Source organism: Chionomys nivalis, chromosome 3 (genome assembly GCF_950005125.1).
Source record: "Chionomys nivalis chromosome 3, mChiNiv1.1, whole genome shotgun sequence".
Taxonomy (NCBI): Eukaryota; Metazoa; Chordata; class Mammalia; order Rodentia; family Cricetidae; genus Chionomys; species Chionomys nivalis.
This window is the reverse complement of record NC_080088.1, coordinates 97,850,356-97,874,267: the sequence shown is the minus strand read 5'-3', so window position 1 is coordinate 97,874,267 and position 23,912 is coordinate 97,850,356. Positions and strand designations below refer to the sequence as shown.

The 23,912-nt window shown below is 48.9% G+C and overlaps 1 protein-coding gene across 1 annotated transcript; it reads right to left on the bottom strand.

Moving 5' to 3' along the window:
- Positions 1–9,034: 9,034 nt before the first annotated feature.
- On the bottom strand, positions 9,035–23,711 carry Prkrip1 (PRKR interacting protein 1). Its single transcript, XM_057765901.1, has 6 exons — positions 23,522–23,711; positions 22,536–22,614; positions 20,718–20,818; positions 20,259–20,344; positions 17,863–17,930; positions 9,035–9,429 (listed from the first exon to the last, which is right to left on the bottom strand). Exons 1-6 carry the CDS (start codon positions 23,645–23,647, stop codon positions 9,332–9,334), a joined length of 558 nt encoding a protein of 185 aa, XP_057621884.1. The 5' UTR covers positions 23,648–23,711; the 3' UTR covers positions 9,035–9,331.
- Positions 23,712–23,912: the final 201 nt, after the last annotated feature.

Sequence of the window (23,912 nt, the reverse complement as noted above, 5' to 3'; positions counted from 1 at the left end):
CGAACTCACAGAGATCCGCCTGCCTCTGCCTCCCAAGTGCTGGGATTAAAGGCGTGCGCCACCACTGCCCGGCATCCTATACTTTTTCTAAAGCCTTAGCCAACCTGCCTTTGAACACCGATTCTTGGACACATACAATGAAGGTATACAGCATATTCTCTCTCAATCAATGAATCCTGTTCCTTGCTTTTCTATGAATCCTAGATTTTTTTTTTTTTTTTTTTGATTTTTCGAGACAGGGTTTCTCCGTAGCTTTTGGTTCCTGTCCTGGAACTAGCTCTTGTAGACCAGGCTGGCCTCGAACTCACAGAGATCCACCTGTCTCTGCCTCCCGAGTGCTGGGATTAAAGGCGTGCGCCACCACCGCCCGGCTGAATCCTAGATCTTGTCATACAGCATGGTCTTAGAGTTTGTGTGACCAGCACTGGCCCCTCTCTTTGTCCCCGGCACTCATGGCCTACCACTATCACAGTCTACTTTAAAAATTTAATACCAAACATCCTAATATATTGGTCAGACTTCTGCATTTTAGGAAAACGCCTGGGGCTATGTTATAAAGACAAGCTGTTTATTCTGGTTTACAGTTGTGGAGACAGAGGTTCTAGCAGCATGGCGGGAGCCCCCTGGACTGCCTCATGTGGTAGAGGTGTGTACCCATCATACCATACGGTGGTCTCTCTTCTCCTCCTAAAGCCACCAGGGTTCAACAGTGGCCCCACACTAATGACCTAATCACTTTCCAAAGGTCCCACCCCTGAACACAGGTAGTTAAGTTCCTGCCCTCATAATGCTATTAGGATTTGGGGGGTTAGACTGCTTAGATGGCGGGGGGTGGGGCAGCAAATCATACTACCTACTCTGACCTTTCTTTTTTTTTTTTTTTGTTTTTTTTTTTTGTTTTTTTCGAGACAGGGTTTCTCTGTGGTTTTGGAGCCTGTCCTGGAACTAGCTCTGTAGACCAGGCTGGTCTCGAACTCACAGATATCCGCCTGCCTCTGCCTCCCGAGTGCTGGGATTAAAGGCGTGCCCCACCACCGCCCGGCTACTCTGACCTTTCTTACTCACTTTACAGTCCCACCAACCCCCTTCCTGGGTCTTCCTGAGACCCACCCTTCCACCTTCCCTCCTGGCTAGAGACGGTCCAGCCTTCTCCCCAGCAGGTCCTTGAGAATGAGAAGGTATCTCAGTGGTATCACTTGGGGTTTTTGTTTTTTGAGACAGGTTCTCTCATGTAGCCCAGGCTAACCTCAAACTTGCTATGCAGTTAAAGCATTTGATTTTTTTTTTTTTTTTTTTTTTTTGGTTTTTCGAGACAGGGTTTCTCTGTGGCTTTGGAGCCTGTCCTGGAACTAGCTCTTGTAGACCAGGCTGGCCTCGAACTCACAGAGATCCGCCTGCCTCTGCCTCCCGAGTGCTGGGATTAAAGGCGTGCGCCACCACCGCCCGGCTAAAGCATTTGATTTTGATTGCCTCACCTTCTACCCTTCTACTTCTCAAGGGTCAGGCACACAGGCTTGCCCTGCCACCACTGGTGGAACCCGGGCTTCAAGTAGGCACGCATTCTACCAAATAAATCACCCCTAAGATCCGTTATTGTTCACGCCTATTTTTTTTTTTAAAGACAAGGTTTCTCTGTGTGACAGTCCTGGCTGTCCTGAACTCACTGTCACAGAGATCCGCCTGCCTCTACCTCCCAAGTGCTGGGATTAAAGGCGTGTGCCACCACCGTCCAGCTTTAAATTTTTTTTTTAATTTTATGTATATGGTGCTCTATCTGCATGTAAACCTGTATGTCAGAAGAGGGCATCAAATCCCATTAGAGATGGCTGTGAGTTACCGGGTGGTTGCTGGGAATTGAACTCAGGACTTCTGGAAGAACAGTCAGTGCTCTTAACCACTGAGCCATCTCTCCAGCCTTGGATTTATTTTTAATTTTGTGTGTGCTCTCTCCCTCTCTCATGCACATGTGTGAGGGTGCCTGAAGAGAGAGTTGGATCCCTGGAGCCGGAGTTGCAGGTAGCTGGCTGTGAGCTGCCTGATGTGGTGTCAGGACTCAAACTCCATCCTCTACAAGGACAGCAACTGCTCACAGCCACTGAGCTGTCTCTCCAGTCCCTGTGAGACCCACTTCCTATCATTCTGGACTCTTGTCCTCCCCAGTGCCTCTGTCCCTGGACTCCCCCAATTGTCCTGCCCCTAAGTCAGGATGCTGACCCCTCTGGGGGCATCACTGCCAGGGCCTTCTCCTAACCTCCTTCCAGCCCACACTGCATGGTGAAAGATCCCCTTGAGAGGCCTTCCAAGCCCCCAGCATCCAGTCCCCATCATACCCCAGCCTCTCACTGGGTCTGGAATTCCGGGTTGAACACTTGCTTGGCTTTCAGTAAACATTTACTACATTCTATGGAACGAGGAAGCTGAAAAGGGCCTCTCTGGACTCCCTCCAGGCTGATTTCTAAGAGTGTTCTCTTTATGGAAATACATGCTAATATATGGTAATTACAGCTCCTTTAGTGGAGGACGCCAGAGAGTAAACAGAAATTAAATTCCAAAGGGGAAAAAGAAAGAGTCTGCTTGGTTCTTGGACCAGGAGGGAAAGCAGTTTCTACATAACCTCCTTCTGTGCTGCCTTGGGAAGCAGCCAAGGCCCTGGTCCTGCAGAGCCAGGCTTGGATCTCCAAGTTCTAGAAGTGCCATTCCCCCTGTTAGGGCTGGAGAGATGGCTCAGCGATTAAGACCATTTGCTGTTCTTCCAGAGGACATGAACTCTGTTCCCAACACCCACATGGTGGCTCACAACCATCGGTAACTCCAGTTCCAGGGGACCCAATGCCCTCTTCTGGCTCCACAGGCACCGGAGGATGTGGTGAACGTACATTCATGAAGGTGAAACATACACATACATTAAAAAAAAAGAAAAACTAAGAAAATTTTGTCAGCTTGACACAATTTAGAATCACCAGGGAGGTCTCAATGAGGGACTACTTTGGGTTGGCTTGTGGACATATATATATAGGAAACATTTTTTTCTTTAGCCCTGGCTATCCTGGAACTCCTTCTGTAGACCAGGCTGGCCTCAAACTCACAGAGATCCGCCTGCCACTATCTCTCCAGTGCTAGGATTAAAGGCATGTGCTACTACTGTCCATACCAAGGCAATTTATTTGTTTTTTGAGACAGGCTTTCTCTGTATAGCACTGGCTGTCCTGGAGCTCACTCTGTAGACCAGGCTGGCCTCGAACTCAGGGATCTGTCTGCCTTTGTCTCCAAAGTGCTAGGGTTAAAGGCATTCAAGGCAACTTACCCACAAGATGGAAGCAGACAGAGAGCAGACACAGGGAATGGTGTGGGCTTTGAAACCTCAGAGCCCATCCCCAGCAACACAATTCCAACAAGGTCACACCTCTTAATCCTTCCTGAACAGCCCATTAGCTAGGAACCAAACATTTGAATATATGAGCCTGTGGGGGGTCAAACCATGTGTTATGCTTGCCTGAATGTATGTATGTCTGTGTACCATGTGCACGCCATACTTCAGATACCAGAAGGTGGCGTAGGATTCCCTGCAACTAGTCACAGACAGCTGTGAGCCAACATGTAGGTGCTGGAAAATTGAACCCAGGTCCTCGGAAAGAGAAGCCACTGCTCTTAGCTGTTGATCCATCTCTCTAGCCCAAACTGTCTTAACTGATGTGGGAAGCCCCAGCCCACTGTGAGCAGATCATTCCCTAGGCAAGGGGCTACCGAACTGTTAAGAGTGGAGAAACTGAGCTCAGCACAAGTGAGAGGCAGGCATTCATTTCTCTCTGCTCTTGACTGCAGTGTGAAGGGTTAGCTCTCTGCAGTCCCTGCCTTGACTTCCCCACAATGATGGACCATAACACGGAATTGTAAGTCAAATAAACACTTCCTTGTCTAAGTTAGTTTTTTAATTGAGCTTTTAAAAAAAATCATAGTATCAGAAATAAAATTAAAATACTCCTTTAAATCAATTTGACAATATCTCTAAAAGATTAAGGCTGTAAACAGGTAAATTCAAAATACTCATGGCTCTTTGCAGGGTAGGTGGAGCACGTCTTTAATCCCAGCATGTGGGAGGCAGAGGCAGTGATCTCTGAGTTTGAGGCTAACCTGGTCACAGAGTGAGTTCTAGGCCAGTCTGGGGTACACAGTGAGACCGTGTGGTGGTCTGAATGAAATAGCCTCCACAGGCTCACAGGGACTGGACTATTAGGAGGTGAGGTGTGGCCTTGCTGGAGGAAGTGTGTCACTAGGGGGTGGGCTCTGAGGTTTCGGAAACTCAAGTCAGGGCTAGTGGCTCACTGGCTCTTCCTGCTGATCCAGATGAAGAACTCAAAGCTACCTCTTCAACACCATGTCTGTCTGCACACCACCATGCTTCCTGCCATGACAATAATGGGCTAAATCTCTGAACTCTACGCCAGTCCCCATTAAATGTTTTCTTTATAAGAGTTGATGTGGCCATGGTGTCTCTTCACAGCAAGAGAACACTAAGACAGGCTCTGTCACAATACAATAAAACAAAATAAAATAAAAATAAATTTAAAGAAAGAAAAGAAGATACTTGTTAAAATTCAGCGTTTCTCAAGGTGGGAAGAAATCACCCAAGACTCCTGCTCAAATGCCCTCTGGCCAGCCCAATTCTCCTGATTACTGGACCCTCCTCCATTTCCCCCGCCCTTATGATTAGAACGGTAATGAATCAAAAATTTGAGGCTATCACTGGGGAGCCTACATATTTATTAGCTTTTTTTCTAAGACAAGGTCTCATATAGTCCATGCTGGCCCTGACTTGGAACTCCTGATTTCCCTGCCTCCACCTCTCAAGAGCTGGGATTCCAAGCTTGCAGAGGCTAGTGGTCACCTTCCTCTGTGTGCATTACAGGGGTCTGGCAGCAGGCTCCTTCACCCACTGAGCCATCTCAATGGATCCTGAAGCTCCATCTCTGCTGTATACGCATTTCAACTGTCGGGCAGCTTCCTGCAGACAGACAGGCATCCCAACACATTCGTGTACCAAGCTTGAAGAAGTTCCCTCTAGCTTTCAGTCTCTGTGATTTCCTTGTTTCCCAGTTACTAACACACACTGACCTTCCTGCTAGCACTAGGGATTCACAGTCCAGCACCTGAAAAGCTAAGGGTTTGAGGCTGGAGGAAAGCCCCTGGGGACTGAGGATGTGAAACCGCTCTTTCTGATGGAAGGACTGGCAGGTGGTCGGAGGCCATGTCAGCCCCATCAGGGTGGAGGTGCTAGAGGTGTGGGTGGGGACGTGAGGCATAGGTTAGGGACAAGGTGACCCTGCTCCCCAAGCTAGTATGTGCATGGCGGTGCAGCTTCCCTCCGTGGGAAGAAGAGGAGAACATGCCGAAGCTGAGAATCCTTTCTTTTACAGTAGGATTTACATGTCACACACTCCGGGGACACCATTAAGTGATCAACGAACACACGTGTGTGGAGCTCTTAGTGGGGATGAGACCCCAGACTCAGAATCAGAATGTACCAGTTTACTTGACACTCAAAGCAAGACAGGCTCTCTTAGGGCCTGGTGTGGACAGAGGACAGTAGGGTCACCCAACTCTCTGGGGCCTGAGCAAGGAAGACAATACAGGAAGCAAGCAGGCACTGTCAGCAATGCTGATTGTACAGGACTGTGGACAACCTGGCAAGGAAGAGCCAGAGGACACCAACATGGGCGAGGGGACGGCGCGAGGACACCAACATGGACATGGGTGAGGGGAAGGCGCATCCTTGTTTGCTTCTCTGATGCTGTGCTAAAGCCCTGACCTAAAGCAACCTGGGGAAGAATGGGTTTATTTGGCTCACAGCTCACACACAGTCCATCAAGGGAAACTGAGGCAGGAAATGAAGCAGAGACCAAGGAGGGATGCTGCTTACTGCTCATTCAGCTTCTCTTTTTTTTTTAAAAAAATATTTATTTATTATGTATACAATATTCTGTCTGTGTGTATGCTTGCAGGCACCAGACCCCATTATAGATGGTTGTGAGCCACCATGTGGTTGCTGGGAATTGAACTCAGGACCTTTGGAAGAGCAGGCAATGCTCTTAACCTCTGAGCCATCTCTCCAGCCTCAGCTTCTCTTCTTATACAGCCCCCCTTGCCCAGGGATGGCATCACCTAGAGCTGCCCACAGTGGACTAGGCCCTTCCACATCAATCCTCAGTCAAGAAAATGCCCCACAGATGCGTCCCCAGGCCAATTTGATGGAGGCAGTTCCCCAATTCAGCTCCTCCTCCAAGTTGACACATTCTATTCCAGAGTGAAATCCAGGACACTGGCTCCTAGGAACACTACACAGCATCCTAATACAACAGCTGGGGAGATCTCTTAAACCGCAGTCTCACCCAGAGAACCAAAAGGCACAGAACACTGGCCACTAGACAGACCGGCTACACGAGCTGAAAGAAGGAATGGGACCGAGTCCTTCAGCCTCATCTGGGAACGTGGTGACAGACCACTAGAACTTTCTGACACTGGTTTGCAAATGACTGTAAAAGCACTGCAAGAATGGATTTGTGTGTTACAGATTTTAATGAATAGGCAATTCACAAAAAGGACTCATGAATAATGAGCGTCGGCTCCACTCAAATCTTTTTATGTATGTATGTGTATCGCATGCACATCGAGTGCTCATCAAGGTCAGAAGGCGCTGCCAGATCCTCAGGAACTGGAGTTAATGCATGGTTGCAAGCTACTGTTTGGGTGCAGGGAACCAAAGGCAGGTCCTCTGCAAGAGCAATTAGTGCTATTAATATTAACTGCTGAGCCCTCTCTCCAGCCTCTTACTCAATTCTGTTCTATGAGGGCTGAGGAGATGGCTCAATGAGTAAGAGTGCTTGCTGTGCAAGCATGAGGACCTGAGTTCAAATCCCCACACCCACTAAAAAGCTGTAACCCTAGCACTGTGGAATTTCAGAGAAGAGGACTGCTGGGGCCTGTCAGCCACCGGCCTCATTCCAGGCTTAGAGACCCCATCTCAGGGGAACAGGTGTAACATGACAGGGATGCTCTTTGGTCTCTGGAGTGTGCACAGATTCATGAACCACACGCCATCACTCATACAAAGGAGGGCTGTACATCCTCAGCCCTGGCAGTACCAGGCACCCTCCCCTTCTAAAGTGGTGCTACAGACGACACTCCCCAGAGCTGCACATCAACAAAGGTCCCAGTCATACCGGCTGGCTCAACCCCAGCGCCACCATTTGTAACAAGAGAAACTGTATTTGGGAAGTTCCACGAGAAATCTAATGGAAGAAGGGTAAAGAACATTCTATTCTAAATGACTAGACTGTCACACAGAATGCTCAGCACATCTGTCATCAGAGTGTAGGTAAATCAGGATCTTCAGAGACAAGATTTGCTCCTCCAGAGACCAGGACAAGAGGGCTCAGCTTCGCACAGCAGAAGAGATAGGTGTGTTTGGGGTGAGATGGCCACACTCACCAGGCTTTCTGAGACAGTTATGTTATATACGGCCTGGGGTTCGCTGACAGGCTTCTCTCCCTCCATGAGCCCTCAACAAGCACATGACGGCACAATCTTCCTCTCTGTGGCTTTGGGGGCAGCTGACAGTATCAGTCACCCGCCTCAGTGACGCCATCTCCCCAAACAAATAACAGTCCTAAGATAGACGGAGAGTCAGCTAGAGAACTGATAACCCCTTAGCCAGAAAGGTCTCCGCAGACGCTTCCTCCTTAGCAGACAGCCTGGAGTTCTTTGGTTTAGTCATCCCAACCTGCCGGACACAGGTGCTGAGTGCAGCTCGAGGCCAGGCAAACCAGCAGAGGCAGGAAGGGACTTGTCCCCGGCTGAGGCAGCAGACGGAAAGACTTTTAGGCCCAGCCCTACTCCTCAGCAGCCCTCATCCAGAAGAGCAAAAGCCCATGAGGTCTAGGCTGCAGGTTCAAAGTAAGAGCCCGACACAGATGGGTAAAGGGAGAATTAAAAGCAAATCACAAACCCACAAGGCTCGTTCTGGCACACCTGAAGATCACCTGTGACTCAACGTGCTGGAGGGACAGGGGCAGGCGTCACATGGCTCAGAGTAGGCACAGTAAAAAGAAGGGAAGAGGGGCCATTTCCTTCAGTGGCACAGCCACTGGGAAGGTTCCCATGCTTTGGTAAATAACCAACCACTCAAGCTCATTCAGGCGACCTTAAAGCGTGCCATGCCAAAAACAAGACACGAAAGCAGGAGGGGAGTCACGTCTGCTGGGGAAAAGGACCCCGTAGGGGTAGGCTAAGAGAACGGAGTAAACACGATCAAAGTACATCAGAAACATGTAGGAGCTATCAAAGAACAGCAACAAAAATCAAAAGTAGAAGACATTCTTAGTTTCCCTTTCACTCAACATGCTAACGTCCACAGAAGGCACACGGCGCTCTGGGGAACTGGAGACACTCCAGACACAAAGCCACGCTCTACTAGAAACTGCCCGTCACCCCACTGGACTGATAATGGCTGAGGACCAAGGCAGTCCTGGGTTACCTCCCTCCTCCCTGACACGGTGTTGGTTGCATTCTGGACCCATACACACAGCAGGTCTGGACCACAGCAACTCAAGGACACTCAGTGGGAGGACTGACAGGAGGGTTTTCCGTCCCGAAGAGCTCCCCTCTCCAGTCCCTCTGGGTTTAGATCTCCTGACTTAGGGTAGGAGGAAGGCTTTGGCCAGTACCTGTCCTGTCTCCCATGTCTCTGGTCACCCCCTGCTTTCTTTCATCACCTGTCGTCTTCCTGGAGCTTCTCTCCTGCCCAGCCTCCTACTGAGAGCCCTGGTCAGCTCATACACATTCTGGGAGCTGCTGGGTGGGCACAGTTCTTCAGTGCTGAAGTCTGCTGTTCCATTAGGGACAGGGCTGGGCACCCAAAGGGTAGGTGTGGAAGGGAGCCTGCAAAAGAGGACCCACCAAATCCCAAGGTCCAGTCTCTGTGTCACTTCAGTTTCTCTGAGGCTCTGGCAATTAACATCTCGAACACGTGGACAAAACCTACAGGTTTTCTGCTCTTTACTAAATAAATATTCCCTTCACAGAAACCAGCCCAGAGCTCATCACTGTTCAAGCAGAAAGAAACAGGCACCAGGGGGAAGGTAAAGCACTCCCCTTCAGCAAGAGCAGGGCGGGATGTAGCAGGCAATCTTCACACGTCTAGGGGATGGTTCCTCTGCTCCCTAGGCAAGCAGTGGTGCAGGAGGCTCCTGCTTCTCCCAACACAGCCAGTCTGGCAGATGGGCCACAACCTCTCTCCTTTCTGAGGCCGGTCAGAGAATGAGCTGGGCTTGCGTCCTCATCGCCCCATGATGACGCTGGGCTCCTCTTCCTCCTCCTCTGTCCCAGATGCCTCCTCAGAGCTGCTGGCACGCTGTTCTTGGCACTGATTGGGTTCTGTACCAACACAACATTCAAACCATAAGCAGACAGATCTGATGGATGTGGGGTTAAGTAAGGGAATGTCTCGGCACAGAAGCTGCACTTCTAACTCCAGCACTTCAAACATGGAGGCAGATAAAAATTCAAGGACATCCTCAGCTACATAGTGAGTTTGAGGTTAGCCTGGGTAGCAAACCCTGTCTCAAAAAGAGAGCAGCTGAGGGTATACTTGTTCCCAGGCAGAAACAGCTGGGAGTCAGAGGTGGCCACCGTTTGGAAGGTCTACCACAAAAGCAATCTGCATTGCTCTGAGAGCAGCACCTCAGCCTCACCAAAAAGATCTGGCTGTACACACTAGAACCTGACACCCCCAAGTCAGGCCTGCTGAGTGTATGGCCCCCACTGTCTACATCACCACCAAAATAGAGAGATACCCAGGTGTTTCATATCTCCTATTGGGCTACCAAACTTCCCTGCCTGAGGCTCAGTTCTCAATGAAGACCGCAAGAGGTTCTTAAAAACCAATACAAACAAAAGCCCATTGAAACAAGGGGCTATGCCCACAACAGCCATGCCAGCCTCCTGGCTCTCCTCAAACACTGCCCAGGGACCCCTCTCCTGTTGCCCTATGGCATATTCTAATACTGCTTTAGCACTGTGGCACAGCTAAGCACAGAGACATCTTGTCCCCAGCCCCCCTCCTGTCCTGAGAGCAGGGGAGTGGGCGAGAGCTGGCTGCAAAGAGGCGGGGGAGGTCTCAGCACAGGGGCCCAGCTGACTCACAGGGACTTTTCAGGCAGCGAAACTACTTTGTCTATTTTCTGGCAGACTCCCAATACTGCGCACTGGACAGAATACACGCACTGGGACTGGAGAGAGGGTACTGTTCAAAGCCCCGGATGCTGTTGCAGAGAACGGAGGTTGGGTTTCCAGCACTCACATGTGGCTCATAATCATCAGTAACTCTAGTTCCAGGGGACCTGACACACTCTTTAGAGCTCTGCAGGCACCAGGCACACATGTGATACACATATATAAACACAGGTAAGACACACATAAAATTAAAAACTCTAAAAAAAGAAAAAAATTAACTCCAAATCCAGTATATCTGATGGTTTCCCCTGGCCTTTATGGGAGCTATACTTGCATAGACATAACTACAGATATATATAAATTAGAACATACATCTTTAAAGTCACTTAGGTCAGGGGTTAGGAAGGAATGCAGAGTCCAACTGACTGATAAATGCATCTCTGTGAAGGGTGGGGTGGTGCTGAGCAGCACCGCTGGAAACACGTGGAGTCTACAGCTACAGGCTCAGGGCCCCTGTGCTCTGGTGTAAGTAGCTGCAACCCACACGGAAGCAGTAACACAGTAACTCTCTACATGTGTGGAAGTGAACAGGGTGACAAATAAGGGATAGTAAGGTGGACAAAGCTGGAATGACCGCTGACAATGGTGAAAATTTGGGCACGTCGGGACTCGTGCTTAACTTACTGTGGACAGATGGTCATGTTCAGGCATTGCTCAGGACCGCCCCTCCCCCCCATGCTGCACAGCAATCTCTATCAACTGACGGACTACATGGTGTGATGGAGGGCCCACCAGACAGCATCACTTAGCAGTGTCTCAGGCACCGATGGGCATACAGTCTAGGACCCTTGCAGAGCAGAACTGCCCTCCACTGCTTTGTCTACCAGGCAAAGATGAATGACTCCTTCCACCCCACCCCCATGATCTTGCTTTCTAACACTAAGCCAACAGAAGAAAGCAGATGTCTTGGAGCAACACCCGAGGGTTGAGAGCAGGAAATCCTCCAGATGAGCCTGGAGTACTTTACAGTACCAGAAAGTAAGGAAGTGCTGAAAACTTGTGATAGGGAGGCCCGTGATGATGGGACCTCATCACCAGGACAACAGATGGTCCCAGCAACAAGGTACAGAAAGACTGAATCACACACAGGTTTGTCCTCACAGACAAACACTTCTGTAGACAGAGACCATCTCCTAAGTGGATATCTGTAGATCTCTGCCTTCAGACTGAAGGGGTCTGACTGCACCTCAATCCTTAGATATGGGCTGCACGTGGCAATTTCCTTCCAAAAAGTAAATTATTCGGAGGAAGAGCAGCAAATTTATAGTGGGAAAAGCTGATAAACACTACCTCTGTGGTGTGGCCAACAGCAACATTAACAGCTGTAAGCTGGGATGTGGCTCCAGGTGCAGGGCTTGCCTAGCATAAGAGGCCATGCTTTCCATCCCCAGCACCACAAAAACAAACAAGACCCCAACAACCACTGCTACAACACTGAATAGCAGCAGAGAGCCAGGTCAGTTGTCCACACTGTCCAGCCTGGACACGCAGGAGCAGGACGGCAGTGGACACCGTCCAGCAGCTCCAGTCCAATCACATAAAGAACACCAGTCAAATCTCAACTGAGAGATGTAATACCAAGCCAAGTAAAGTCTGAGAAACTCTCAGTCAATGGAGGTCAAGGCCACATGATGACTGAACACGCTGTGGGGCTCTGTGCTGAATTCTCAACAGGAAAAAGGAGGGAATAAAAGGCGAGGACCCCGAGAAAGGAGGAAAGCTAGCTACCAACAGTAGGCAGACCAGGGTGTTAAACAGGGGAGACTGGTACACCAGGACTCTATAACTTTCAGTGAATCTAGGGCTGTAGGTGCAGCTCAGAGTAGAGTACTTGATTGGTATGCACAAGTCCCTGGGTTCAAGCCTAGCAACACATAAAACAAAGCATATTTAGAGAAAGCTGAAAAGCTGGGTGGCGGTAGTGGTGCATGTCTTTAATCCCAGCACTCGGGAGGCAGAAGTCTACAGAGTGAGTTCCAGGACAGCCAGGGCTACAAAGACAAACCCTGTCTCAAAAAAACAAAACAAGCCGGGCGGTGGTGGCGCACGCCTTTAATCCCAGCACTCGGGAGATAGAGGCAGGCGGATTTCTGTGAGTTTGAGGCAGCCTGGTCTACAAGAGCTAGTTCCAGGACAGGAACCAAAAAGTCACGGAGAAACCCTGTCTCGAAAAATAAAAAAATAAAAAAAAAAAAACAAACAGAAAAGAAAGAAGGCTGAAGGGACCAGAGAAATGATTCAGCAGCTAAGAGCATTTACTACTCTTCCAAATGGTCTGAATTCAGTGCCCAGCACCTGATGTGGAATATTCCTTTACACTGTATGGAAGATGTGTCACTGTGGTTGGTTTAATACAGAGCTGAATGGCCAATAGCTAGGCAGGAGAGAATAAGCTGGATTTCTGGTGTTGGGGGGGATCTGGGAAGAAGAGAGGTGGGGATGCCAGGAGACTGGAGAAGTTGGACATATATACAGTACAGAGCAGAGATAATTAAGCCACGTGGCAGAATGTAGATTAATAGAGACAGCTTAATTTAAGTTATAAGAGCTAGTTGGGAAAAAAGCCCAAGCTAAGGTCAAGCTTTCATAGTTACTATTAAGTCTCTGTATATACTGGGGAGCTGGTAGTTATACAAAACAAAGTTCTGGCTGTCCTGGAACTCACTCTGTAGACCAGGCTGGCCTCAAACTCAAGATCTACCTACCTCTGCCTCCGAGTGCTGGGATTAAAGGTGTGCATCACCACTGTCCAGCTCTATTCGGAGATTTTATTCTGCTTATAGACATACCACTGGGTGAAACTGAAGACGACAGGGTTTTGGGTTTCTTTCCCCTAGATGGATTAGACAGGATAAGGAGGGGGAAAACAAAAACAAAAACCTCCACCCCCAACCCTAGTACCATGGAACTGCAAGGCCATGGGAAACTGCCTATGATACAAAGTTCTGTGGTCACATTAGAACAGCCTGGCGTTAACATGAACAGGGCACATGTAAGAAAAACTGAAAGCGGAAAAAAGCACTAACGTAAGCTACTGTTTTTAGTAAGGATTATAGTCACTATCATTTTTCACTTTGTCCTTTTCAATGTACCCTAACTTCCCAAGCAGGAAATACAATGGCTTCATGATCAAAGGGCACAAAAAACCAGACAGCTTTCCAGTCCATTACACTAAGTCTGTGGCTCTGTAGGTTGGTCCAAAGCACACACTAGGTGCCATTTGGACGCAGTGCCTCTAGAGAATATCTCTAACTCAAAGGAATGCTGTGCCCTGCTGATTAGGGGACATCTGGCAGTGCCAGGAGATACTTTTAATGCAATGATCAGGAGGAAGCAGCTGCTTCTGATGTACTGGGCAGTGGATGAGCCCTCCAGACAAAGAGAAACTCCCCCTGCCCCCACCACCCAAGCTATAGTCAGCACCGAGGCTGGGAAAGAGCTCTAGTTGTGTCCAGTAACAGGGGCCTTAAGGTCACTTCAGATTCTCTTCAAGGGCAGTGTGGTAGGGAAGGGAAACCCTGGTTAGGACACAGCACTGCAGAGCTCAGGGTCTCAGAAGGATCCAAACTGGCTCACGGCCAACCAGCTGCTCTCACTCAGACACAGGTCCCACACCACAGGGCGATGACTGAGCTCTACTACACAGCACAGGCTGCAACCTTAGGCAGCTGCCCTTCCTGCTGCCAACCCAGCAGGAGCCTCATGGTGCGCTGGGGCCACCTTGTGGCACAGTTGGCACACTACATTAAACTCTATTCATTTCAACCAGGCAACTAGAAAATCCCACTCATTCACAGAATGAGAAACGAGGAAATAGTCGGACGAAGTGGGGAGAGAGGCACGCAGGCCACTGCTGAGGTCCCCAGAGCACTTCTATGCTGTTCAACACAAAGTGCACACAAGCAGATATGTTCCTGATATGCACGGGTGGGCCACACACCATACCAATGATAACACCTGTTCAGTCCAGCTGAGGAAGCCCTAGAACTTCTGAGTCTCCTGCTTCTACCTCCTGAGGGGTAAAGATCTCGTGGGGTCAGAGATGCCCAAAACCAAGCCGAGTTTTTGTGCAGTGCTGGGACGGAAGCCAGGTAAACACTAACCAACTCGGTGTACCCCAAGTCCAAGCATGGCTTTTTTTTACAGACAAGGTCTTCCTATGTAGCTCATGCTGGCTCCCCACCCCGTGCCCCCATCATCCCCGTCCCATCCCATCCATTCCGAGCTTTACATTTAATTTACTTATTTTTCTGAGGCAAGGTCTCACTATGCACCTCTGGCTGGACCAAAATTTACTTCGTAGACCAGGCTGTCCTTGAACTCACAGAGGTGGGCTTGCCTTTGTCTCCGGAGTGCTCAGGTTAATGGTGTGCGCCACCGTGCCTCACCTAAGTGCTCTACTGCCCTACTGTCACCACAACCATGTCCACACTACAGAGAGCCCATTAACAACTTCCCACGGTCAGCCTCCCAAATCTGTGCAACCATCACTGCGCTCTAAGTGTGGTACTCGGAGAACCCCACACAGTGGAGTTTCCCTCCTTTTGTCTGTGTGTATGTCGGGGTCTCACTGTAGACCACACTGGCCTTGATGCTGTACAGGGAAAAGATTGACAGACAAGAACCAGCTCCTTCTGACCACTATGAGGAGTACACACACCACACACACATACACACCAGAATAAAAACAAAGTAGCCATGTGCCATACAGTTCAGGCGCACTAGGTTCAAAGTAAGACCCTGACTAACACACACAGCAACAGCAGTAACAACACACCACACCACTACAACTACAACAGTCAGACTTGTATCTCCCTGGCACTTCACAGTTTTACCAAAAGGATAGACCTCAGTATGCATGCTTTACCATGACTGTAAACATGTTTTAACAGTGAGGTCCTTTATCTTAGCCACTGAACTAAAAAAAAAAAAAAACCTAACCAAGATTGGCCACTGGATGGCACTCTTGGGCCATACCTGGAGAACACAGCACAAGGGAGGGCCAGAACCTGTTTGCTGAACATAGCCAGGTTACTGACCCACTAGAGATAGAAACAAGACCACAGCCTTGAGGAATGTGATGATTTGGGGTTGAACGGCTGCGGAACCAGGCAGGGCAGAAACTTCCATTTACAGAGATGTCACTCGAAAAGCTCGAGATACACGAGAAGATGACTTGGCTTCTCAAGAGGCAGGAAGCTGCCGGGCGGTGGTGGCACACGCCTTTAATCCCAGCACTCAGGAGGCAGAGGCAGGCGGATCTCTGTGAGTTTGAGGCCAGCCTGGTCTACAAGAGCTAGTTCCAGGACAGGAACCAAAAGCTAGGGAGAAACCCTGTCTTGAAAAATCAAAAAAAAAGGCAGGAAGCTCAACTGGTACAAGAAAATCAACAAAAGACAAGGCCCAGATAGACCAGAGACAAAGATCCAAGTAGATTAGGGAACAAGACCCACGCAGACCTGGGACCAAGGCCCAGACTGACCAGGGCCAAGGCCCAAACAGACCAAGGATCAAGGCCCAGACAGACCAGGCACTGGGAGTGAGCAGCTATGTAGACTAGTGTTCTTATCATCTTGACACAAGTCAGAGTCGTCTGGGAAGAGGGAACTTCAAATGAGAAAATGCCTTAATTGGCCCATAGTCAAGTCTGGAGGGTATTTTCTTGACTAACGATTGATGTGGAAGGGTGGAGCCCACTGTGGGCAGTCACCCCTGGGCAGGCACTCCGGGTTCTGTAAGAAAGCAGGCTGAGCAACCACGGAGAGCGAGCCAGGAAGAAAGGTTCCTCCACAACCCCTGCGTCAGCTGACTTCCTCACGCTGGAGTAAATCCGAGCTGCCACTGCTCATGGTGTTTATACAGCTGTAGAAAGCAAACCAAGACAGCATCTGGTTTAAACCTTTTCCAGAATGTAAAAGTGGCTGAGTCCTGAAATGAACGGGAAGGCAGTCAGGCATGGTGGCACTGGCACACTCTTTAATCCTAACACTCAGGTGGATCTCTGTGAGCTGAAAGCCAGCCTGGTCTATATAATAAGTTCCAGAAAAGTCAGGGCTACAGAGAGACCCTGCCTAAAAAATAACAAAACAAAAATTTAAAAAAACGAATAGGATGGTAAAACTGCATCAAAGAAATGGAAAACATGAATCAGAATTTAATGAAAGCTTTTACAGCTTCCCTATTACTATGCCACTGAGACAAAATTCACAAGACAGGATCAACCACAAAATGGAGACATCACGGGGGAAGACAACCGGTGGGTGGACGATTAGGAGCTACCCAAATGAACACAGCAAGTTAAGTTGGTCTTTTTTCCCTACCCAGTTTGACAAAAAACATGCAAGCGTGAAGGAACACCTACGGCGGGGCATTCCCACGGCCTGTTTAAGACACTAAGCAGACCGTGAAAGCAGCCGCACAGGAATCCCTAGAGCGGCAGCTGAAAGTCTATGAAATGCAGGGAATTAAAAACACAAGCTACACAGAACAGGACAGGTGTAATCACAGAACTTGGAAGGCAAAGGTAAGGAGGGTCAGAGTGCAAGGCCAGCCTGGGCTACATGAGATGCTGCCTCAAGCAAAACAAAATAACGAATAATAAACCCAAACGACGAGAAAGAGTGCTGGTAAGAAGGCTCCGTGGTGAAGGTTCTTGCTGTCAAGTTGGACGACCTCAGTTTGATCCCTGGACTCACATGGTAGAAGGGTGGGAACCAGGAGTCTCAGTTCAGAATCAGCCTTGGCTACATGGGAGACTAGGCGAAGGGTCAGTCAGTACAGGTGCCTGCCTTGCTAGCATGAGGACCCGAGTCTGGACCCAGCACCAATGGAAAGGGTAGGCATGGCAGTATGTGCTTGGAATCCCAGCTCTAGGGAGACAGAGAAAGAATGATCCCTGGGGCTTGTCAGGCAGCCAGCCCAGCAAAATCAGTGAACTCGAGCTTTAGTGAGACTGTGTCACAACAATTCAGGTGAAGAGCAACTGAAGAGGAACCTGACATTAGTCTCTGGCTTCCATGTGCATACAACACATGTACAAACACAGATGTGTGTATATATGTATGTACACATAACTACAAAACAAAAGGCTTCCAAATACTGAGACAGCCCTTCAATCCTTCCTCCTGGGGAAAAAAAATGAGGCAAGATGGAGAACCACTGGGAAGACAGTTGGTGGACAGCTGGAGGTACCTGAGCAGCAAGGCAGTGTGAGGACAGGGACGGGGGAGGGGTGACCCTGGTAACCAGGAATCCAGTAAGTTGCCCCAATATCCTAATCCTACTGTGAGCTTTCCTTTTTGCTTAAGTCAGTCTGGCTTTCTTTCTTTTAGGTTTTTCTACAGAGCCCTGGCTGTCCTGGAATTCACTAAGTAGACCAGGCTGGCCTCAAACTCACAAAGATCCACCTGCCTCTGGCTCCTGAGTGCTGGGATTAAAAGCGTGCACTACTATGCCTGGCTTAGTCATGTGGCTTTCTGACATGACACACACAGCTAACCACGAGTCTTCACAGTTTAGCGGCCACTGCCATCAGCGACGGTGACCGGCACCCAGAGAAATGTGGACACAGCTCACCTTCCTTCTGGTTCTTCTGCTCACGCTTCATCTTCTTTGCCATTAACTTCTTCTCTTTTAACTTCTGGCTACACATGGAAGACACAAACCTTGGTGGGTGTTTTGGAAAAGCCTGTGCTGCAGCTATCTTTATAGCAGTGCAAATGTCACAGTCACGGCTGGAGACGACTCGACAGCTAGGACTGGAGCTCAGCTTCCAGCATCCATGTCAGGCAACTCACGACTGCCCGCAACGCCAGCTTCTCTTCCAGCCCCATGAGCACCCATATTTACATGCACAAACCCACACAGACACACGTGTCCTTTAAAAAAAAAGTGATTCTGCTAGCCTGTCACTGTCAACTGTTTTCACTGAAGTAAGTAGAGATCAAACTCTGAGGAGTAGGCTGAGTGTTGTGGCTTATAAAAGTAGTCCCAGAATTTTGGTGGGGCCAAGCAGAAAAACCAAGAGTTCAAGGTTGGCCTGGGGTACATAGTAAAAGTGTCTCAAAAACAAAGAAACAAACTGACAGCCCCCCTCCCCCAAAAAAAGTCACATGCGAAGTTTGGTTAAAAGAGTCTCAAAAATAAAATGTTCAAATGTAGAAAGGAAACTGAGGCAGGGGATCAGTGTTGAAGCCAGCCTAAGCTACACAGCAAGACTATCTCAAAAGGCAAACAAAACCAAAATACAGAAATGTTGGGAGACATGGAAACCCACACAGTCACCAGAATTCCGGCAGTAACTTTGGGAGATCTGTAACAGGCTGAAGGACCATGAAGGACGTGTGGTTCCCAAAGTCTTATAAGAAACCATTCCTCGGGAGCTGGAGAAATGGCTCAGTGGTTAAGAGCACTGCCTGTTCTTCCAAAGGTCCTGAGTTCAATTCCCAGAAACTACACGGTGGCTCACAACCATCCGTAAGGAGATCTGGTGCCCTCTTCTGGCCTGCAGGCACACATGCAGACAGAATACTGACAATACTGTATACATAATAAATAAATAAATCTTAAAACAAAAAAAAAAAGAAAGAAAGAAAGAAAGAAAGAAAGAAAGAAAGAAAGAAAGAAAGAAACCATTCCTCTTAGTGCCGCTATCTCAGGGCTGGCCTGCCCAGAACCCCTGGAGGTTACACAAGTCAACTTTCTATTACCTGTTTTGAGGGTTTCTTTCTTTCTTTCTTTCTTTCTTTCTATCTTTCTATCTTTCTATCTTTCTATCTTTCTTTTGTTTTTAGAGACAAAAGATTTCTCTGTGTATTACTGGCTGTCCCTGGAGCTCATTCTGTAGACCAGGCTACCCTTGAATTCAGAGATCTGTCTGTTTCTGTCTCTTGATTACTGGGAATAAAGGTGTGCGCTACCACCACCCAGAGAGGGTTTATTTTTTTAAAGATTCATTTTATCAACTGGGCGGTGGTGGTGCACACCTTTAACCTCAGCACTTGAGAGGCAGAGGCAGGCGGATCTCTGTGAGTTTGAGGCCAGTGTGGTCTACAGAATAAGTTCCAGGACAGTCAGAGCTACACAGAGAAACCTTGCCTTGAAGAAAGCCAACAACATGCCAGGCGGTGGTGGCGCACGCCTTTAATCCCAGCACTCAGGAGGCAGAGACAGGCGGATCTCTGTGAGTTCAAGACCAGCCTGGTCTACAAGAGCTAGATCCAGGACAGGCTCCAAAGCCACAGAGAAACCCTGTCTTGAAAAACCAAAAAAAAAAAAAGCCAACAACAACAATAATAATAATTCATTTATCATGTGTATCTGAGTGTGGGTATACGCACTTAAGTGCAGTGTCTATGGAGGCCAGAAGAGGGCATCAGATCCTCTAGGGTTAGAGTCATAGGTGGTTGTGAGCTACCCAACATCACAGGTGTAGGAGCTGAACTCTGGACCTTTGGAAGAGCAGCAGGAGCTGTAAGCTTACGGAGCCGTCTAGTCATACATTTGCGTGCGGTGTTGTGAATGATGTGTGTGTGACTGGCATATGCATGGAGGTCAGAAGACAACTTTATATTTTTCGGACCCCATCCTCAGACAGGGTCTCTCTGTGTAGCCCTGGCTATCCTGGCACTTGCTCTGAGGATCAGTTTGTTCTCAAACTCAGAGACCCACTGGACTCTGCCACTGGAGTGCACGGGTTAAAGGTGTGAGCCACTATGGCCAGCTTGAGGATAACTTTTAAGAACCACCATGTAGGTACTAGGGTCTAAACTTTAGGCTTGGCAGCAAGCATCTGTACCTGCTGAGCCATATCACCAACCCTTTTGATTTTTTTTCGTGACAGTGTCTTTCTATTTGGCTCGGGCTGGTCTTGAACTCCTGTCCTTGCCTGAGCCTCTAAGGCCCTGGCTCACTATCCAGCACCCGCTTCCCCACCTCCCGTCTGCAGACCACAATGATCAGAAAGCTCTTACCGCTTTTTCCGGCGCTTTGCGGTCTGCTCCTCTGCGGCAATCTTATTCTTTTCCAGTCTCTTCTGAAACTCTGCATCCAGTTTTTGCTGAAAAACAAAACAAAACATGTCATCACTCAGACCTACCTGGGCTGCACAGGCTCTATTGCCTATCAGGAGGAAATGTAAGAACCAAGAAAACTAAAATCCTGAGAACCCGACATTGAACACAAACCACCGACCACACCGACCACAATGAACTGTATGAGACACTCAGCTCAGCGGAGAGGAAAGAGAGGAAGGAGGACAATGGTGTGGAAGCCTGACCTTCTGTTCCATTACATAACAAATGGCCTGTGGAGGGCGGGAAGGGGACTCTGGAGCCCTTTCTTATACAGGGAAGACTCCTATACATCCCTCCCCTAGTGTGAACAGCTCGTCGAGTCTGACCCAGAGTCACCGGATGCCTTGGCTCACTAACCTTCTCGGCCATGGCCTCCATGTAGTCCTGCCGCTGGTACTCTCTCCGCCGCAGGTGCCTATAAACGTGGAACTCTCCACTGCCAGCCCCGGCACTGGAACCTAGAGCCAGAACGGTCCAGAGTTGTAGATAAAATCAGTGAACCAGGCCTAGGGACAGAATACCATAGCAGAGCATTTGCCTGGCAAAAGGGAAGGAAGAATCCACTTACCAACATAAGCTGCACTTAACCCTGAGACTAAGGACAAGAACTCAAACTGAAGGTACGATATGTACTGGGACTTTCTACTTGTATTACAACAAGGACAGGGTGTGGCGCATCGTAGGTTTATTAACGACATGTTATAATCCCACTCTAAAACAGCAGTGGTGGCACACATCTGTAATCTAGTACTCAGAGGCTGAGGCAGGAGGACCCAGAGTTCAGGGTCAACTTAAGCTCCACATCAAACCCTCGGTTCTAAAGAAAGCTTCTATATGACAGTAAGAGAAGAAGCAGACTGCGCTTGACAACTGGCCATCCAGAAAGACTTACAGCGTCCCTCCATGATTTCACAAGTGACAGCCAGATCCCTAACAGCTGGAAAAATGCTTCCGATAAGAAGTGGGATACAGGGGACTGGAGAGATGGCTCAGAGGTTAAGAGCATTGCCTGCTCTTCCAAAGGTCCTGAGTTCAAATCCCAGCAACCACATGGTGGCTCACAACCATCTGTAATGAGGTCTGGTGCCCTCTTCTGGCCTTCAGGCATACACACAGAAAGAATATTGTATACATAATAAATAAATATTTAAAAAAAGAAGTGGGATACAAAAACATATGAATAACTATATAGAAATAGTCTATCTTAGACTTATGGTTTAAGCATGATGGCATGAGAGACAGAAGGAAGACAAATAGGTCAATGAGAGACGGGGAGCCACATCTTGTTTATTTATCAGACCTACGCTAAGAGCCTTGAGATAAAGTGATTATGTGTATAGTAGGTGCCTATGTGTGCATATGGGTGCCAGGAGAGGCCAGAAGAGGGCCGATCATTGTGCTGGCTAGTTTTATGTCAACTTGATACAAGCTAGTCATCTGAAAGGAGGGGACCTTATTTGAGAAAATGCCTCCATAAAATCTGGTTGTGGGTAGTGTGATCTCTGGGCTGGTGGTCTTTGGTTCTCTAAGAAAGCAGGCTGGGCAAGCATACTGGTAGGATGAACCCAGTAAGCAGCACCCTCCATGGCCTCTGCATCAGCTCCTGTTTCCAGGTTCCAACCCTACCTGAGCTCCTGTGCTGACTTCCTTCAGTGATGGACTACAATGTGGAAGTGTAAGCCAAACAAACCCTTTTCTCGCCAACTTGCTTATGGTCATGGTGTTTCATCACAGCAACAGAAACTCTAGGACACTGATGAAAGCCTGTAATGCCTGCCAGTCCTTAGGAGGTCAAGGAGTCAAAGGAGGTTTCTGAGTTCAAACACAGCCTGGGCTACATAGTGAGACTCTATCTCAAAAAATAAACAAGCACCTTTAGCACAAAGCAAGCCTGGAAGATCTTCCTTGACTAGTTTGTCTGATCTTGTGGACCCTTCAGCCTTTACCAACTTTTTAAGGACTCTGAATAAAATGGTTTAACCACAAGAAACAAAAACACCAAATAATAACTAGGCAACCATTATCTAGTGCCAAACCATAAAACACAGCACTCCTTCACTGTAAAGACAAAAACAACTTCCTACCAAAGATCTAGCTGACAAGTAACAATAGTGTTCCCTATTCCCCTTAAAAATTACACCCCCTCCCCCCGCCCGACACAGACAAGGACAGTACCCATGACATCGCGGACAAACTCTGGAGGAGGCCGAGGAGCCCACTCGTTCATCTTCTCTGGGATCGGAACTGCTTTGTCCTGCAACAGTTAAACAGAAACGCATTTGTGAGCGTGCATTTGCGGAGGAAGTGCCCTCTCTCGGGACCTAACACAGATGAGCACGCTTCTCAAACCTGGAGTTGACTGCTCATTTTCTGCCCTGAGCTTACTTCATCCTGTAAACCATGGAGTCTAACATGGGCAAAAACTCTCCCACACTACAGATGTCTAGAATCTAAGTTACTGAGGGGGGAGCCAACCTCTTCTTGGCGAAGCTATGAGACCTTCTCGGCTGTTTTCTGAAGTCGGGTTGGAAGGTAAAGAGTGATGCGTTCCAAATTTGTTAGCCAATGCCTCTTCAATAACGGGTGCTATTTAGAGGGGTTGAGCACTTTTCCCAAGGCATAGATTCTCGGTTTTTATTGGTTTTTGAGATAGATCTCACTATACAGCTGGCCTGAAACTCACTATGTAGACCAGGCTAGCCTGGAATTTGTAGCAGTCTTCTGTGTCAGCCACCAGAGTGCTGGGATTATACAGGTGTGCCCAATCATGCCCAGTTTCTGCCGCTTTTGTTCTTATTGAAGTTAAAACAGAAAGAGCTGTGGAGCAACCTGGAATCGCAGTGTAGGAGTAGTTGGGGACCGAAGGCAGGGGAGCCCCAAACTTGAGGACTGCCTATGCTACAGAGCCGATTCAGTTGGAGCGTGAGTAAACGCGTAATTCCACAGTACCTCAAAAAGAAAATATAAGGAGGGTATGGAGGGCTGAAGCTCGCCCTCAATGCAGCTGCGCTGTAGGACAAAGACAACCACGAAGCTCACTCTCGACGGGGCAGCCTTCCCCGTGCCAGGCCTCCTCCAGGAGTACGGAAGATAGCGTTCCCGAGCCTGGAGGGGCGAGGGGGCTGGGCCTCGGCCGGACCGCAGAGCCCACTCCGACTCACCGGGTTCTTCATGAGCCGCTCCAGCTTGAGCTTCTGCTCCTCGGCCGCATTCCTGGGGATGACGAGCGTCTGCGGCTCTTTCTTGGGCCTGGGCGGTCTCACGGCGGTAGCTGTAGGACTCGCCATAGCAGCTTTCTACTTCCTCGCAAGCGCCGCCGGCGCCCGCTCGTCTTGATGACGACAGAGGGGCGCGCCAGCTGCGCACGCGCACTCCCAGACCTGGGACGCTCTCCGGCGGCGCGTGCGCACTCTCTCTACAGGGGGTAGGAGGCGGTGTCGCGAGCCTCGCCGGCTTGCTGAATATTCATGAGCGGGAGGCCAGAGTGGCTTAATTTTGACCATAGCAGCGTAATTTCATTTCCTGTTTCAAAACAAATCAAGGCTGCGTGAC

Coding starts and splice junctions, on each gene's coding strand:
- Prkrip1 (XM_057765901.1), bottom strand. CDS start 23,647: ATGGCGAGTCCTACAGCTACCGCCGTGAGACCGCCCAGGCCCAAGAAA. Junction 22,615..23,521: donor AGCGGCTCATGAAGAACCCG/GTGAGTCGGAGT, acceptor TAACTGTTGCAG/GACAAAGCAGTTCCGATCCC. Junction 20,345..20,717: donor TGGAGGCCATGGCCGAGAAG/GTTAGTGAGCCA, acceptor TTTGTTTTTCAG/CAAAAACTGGATGCAGAGTT.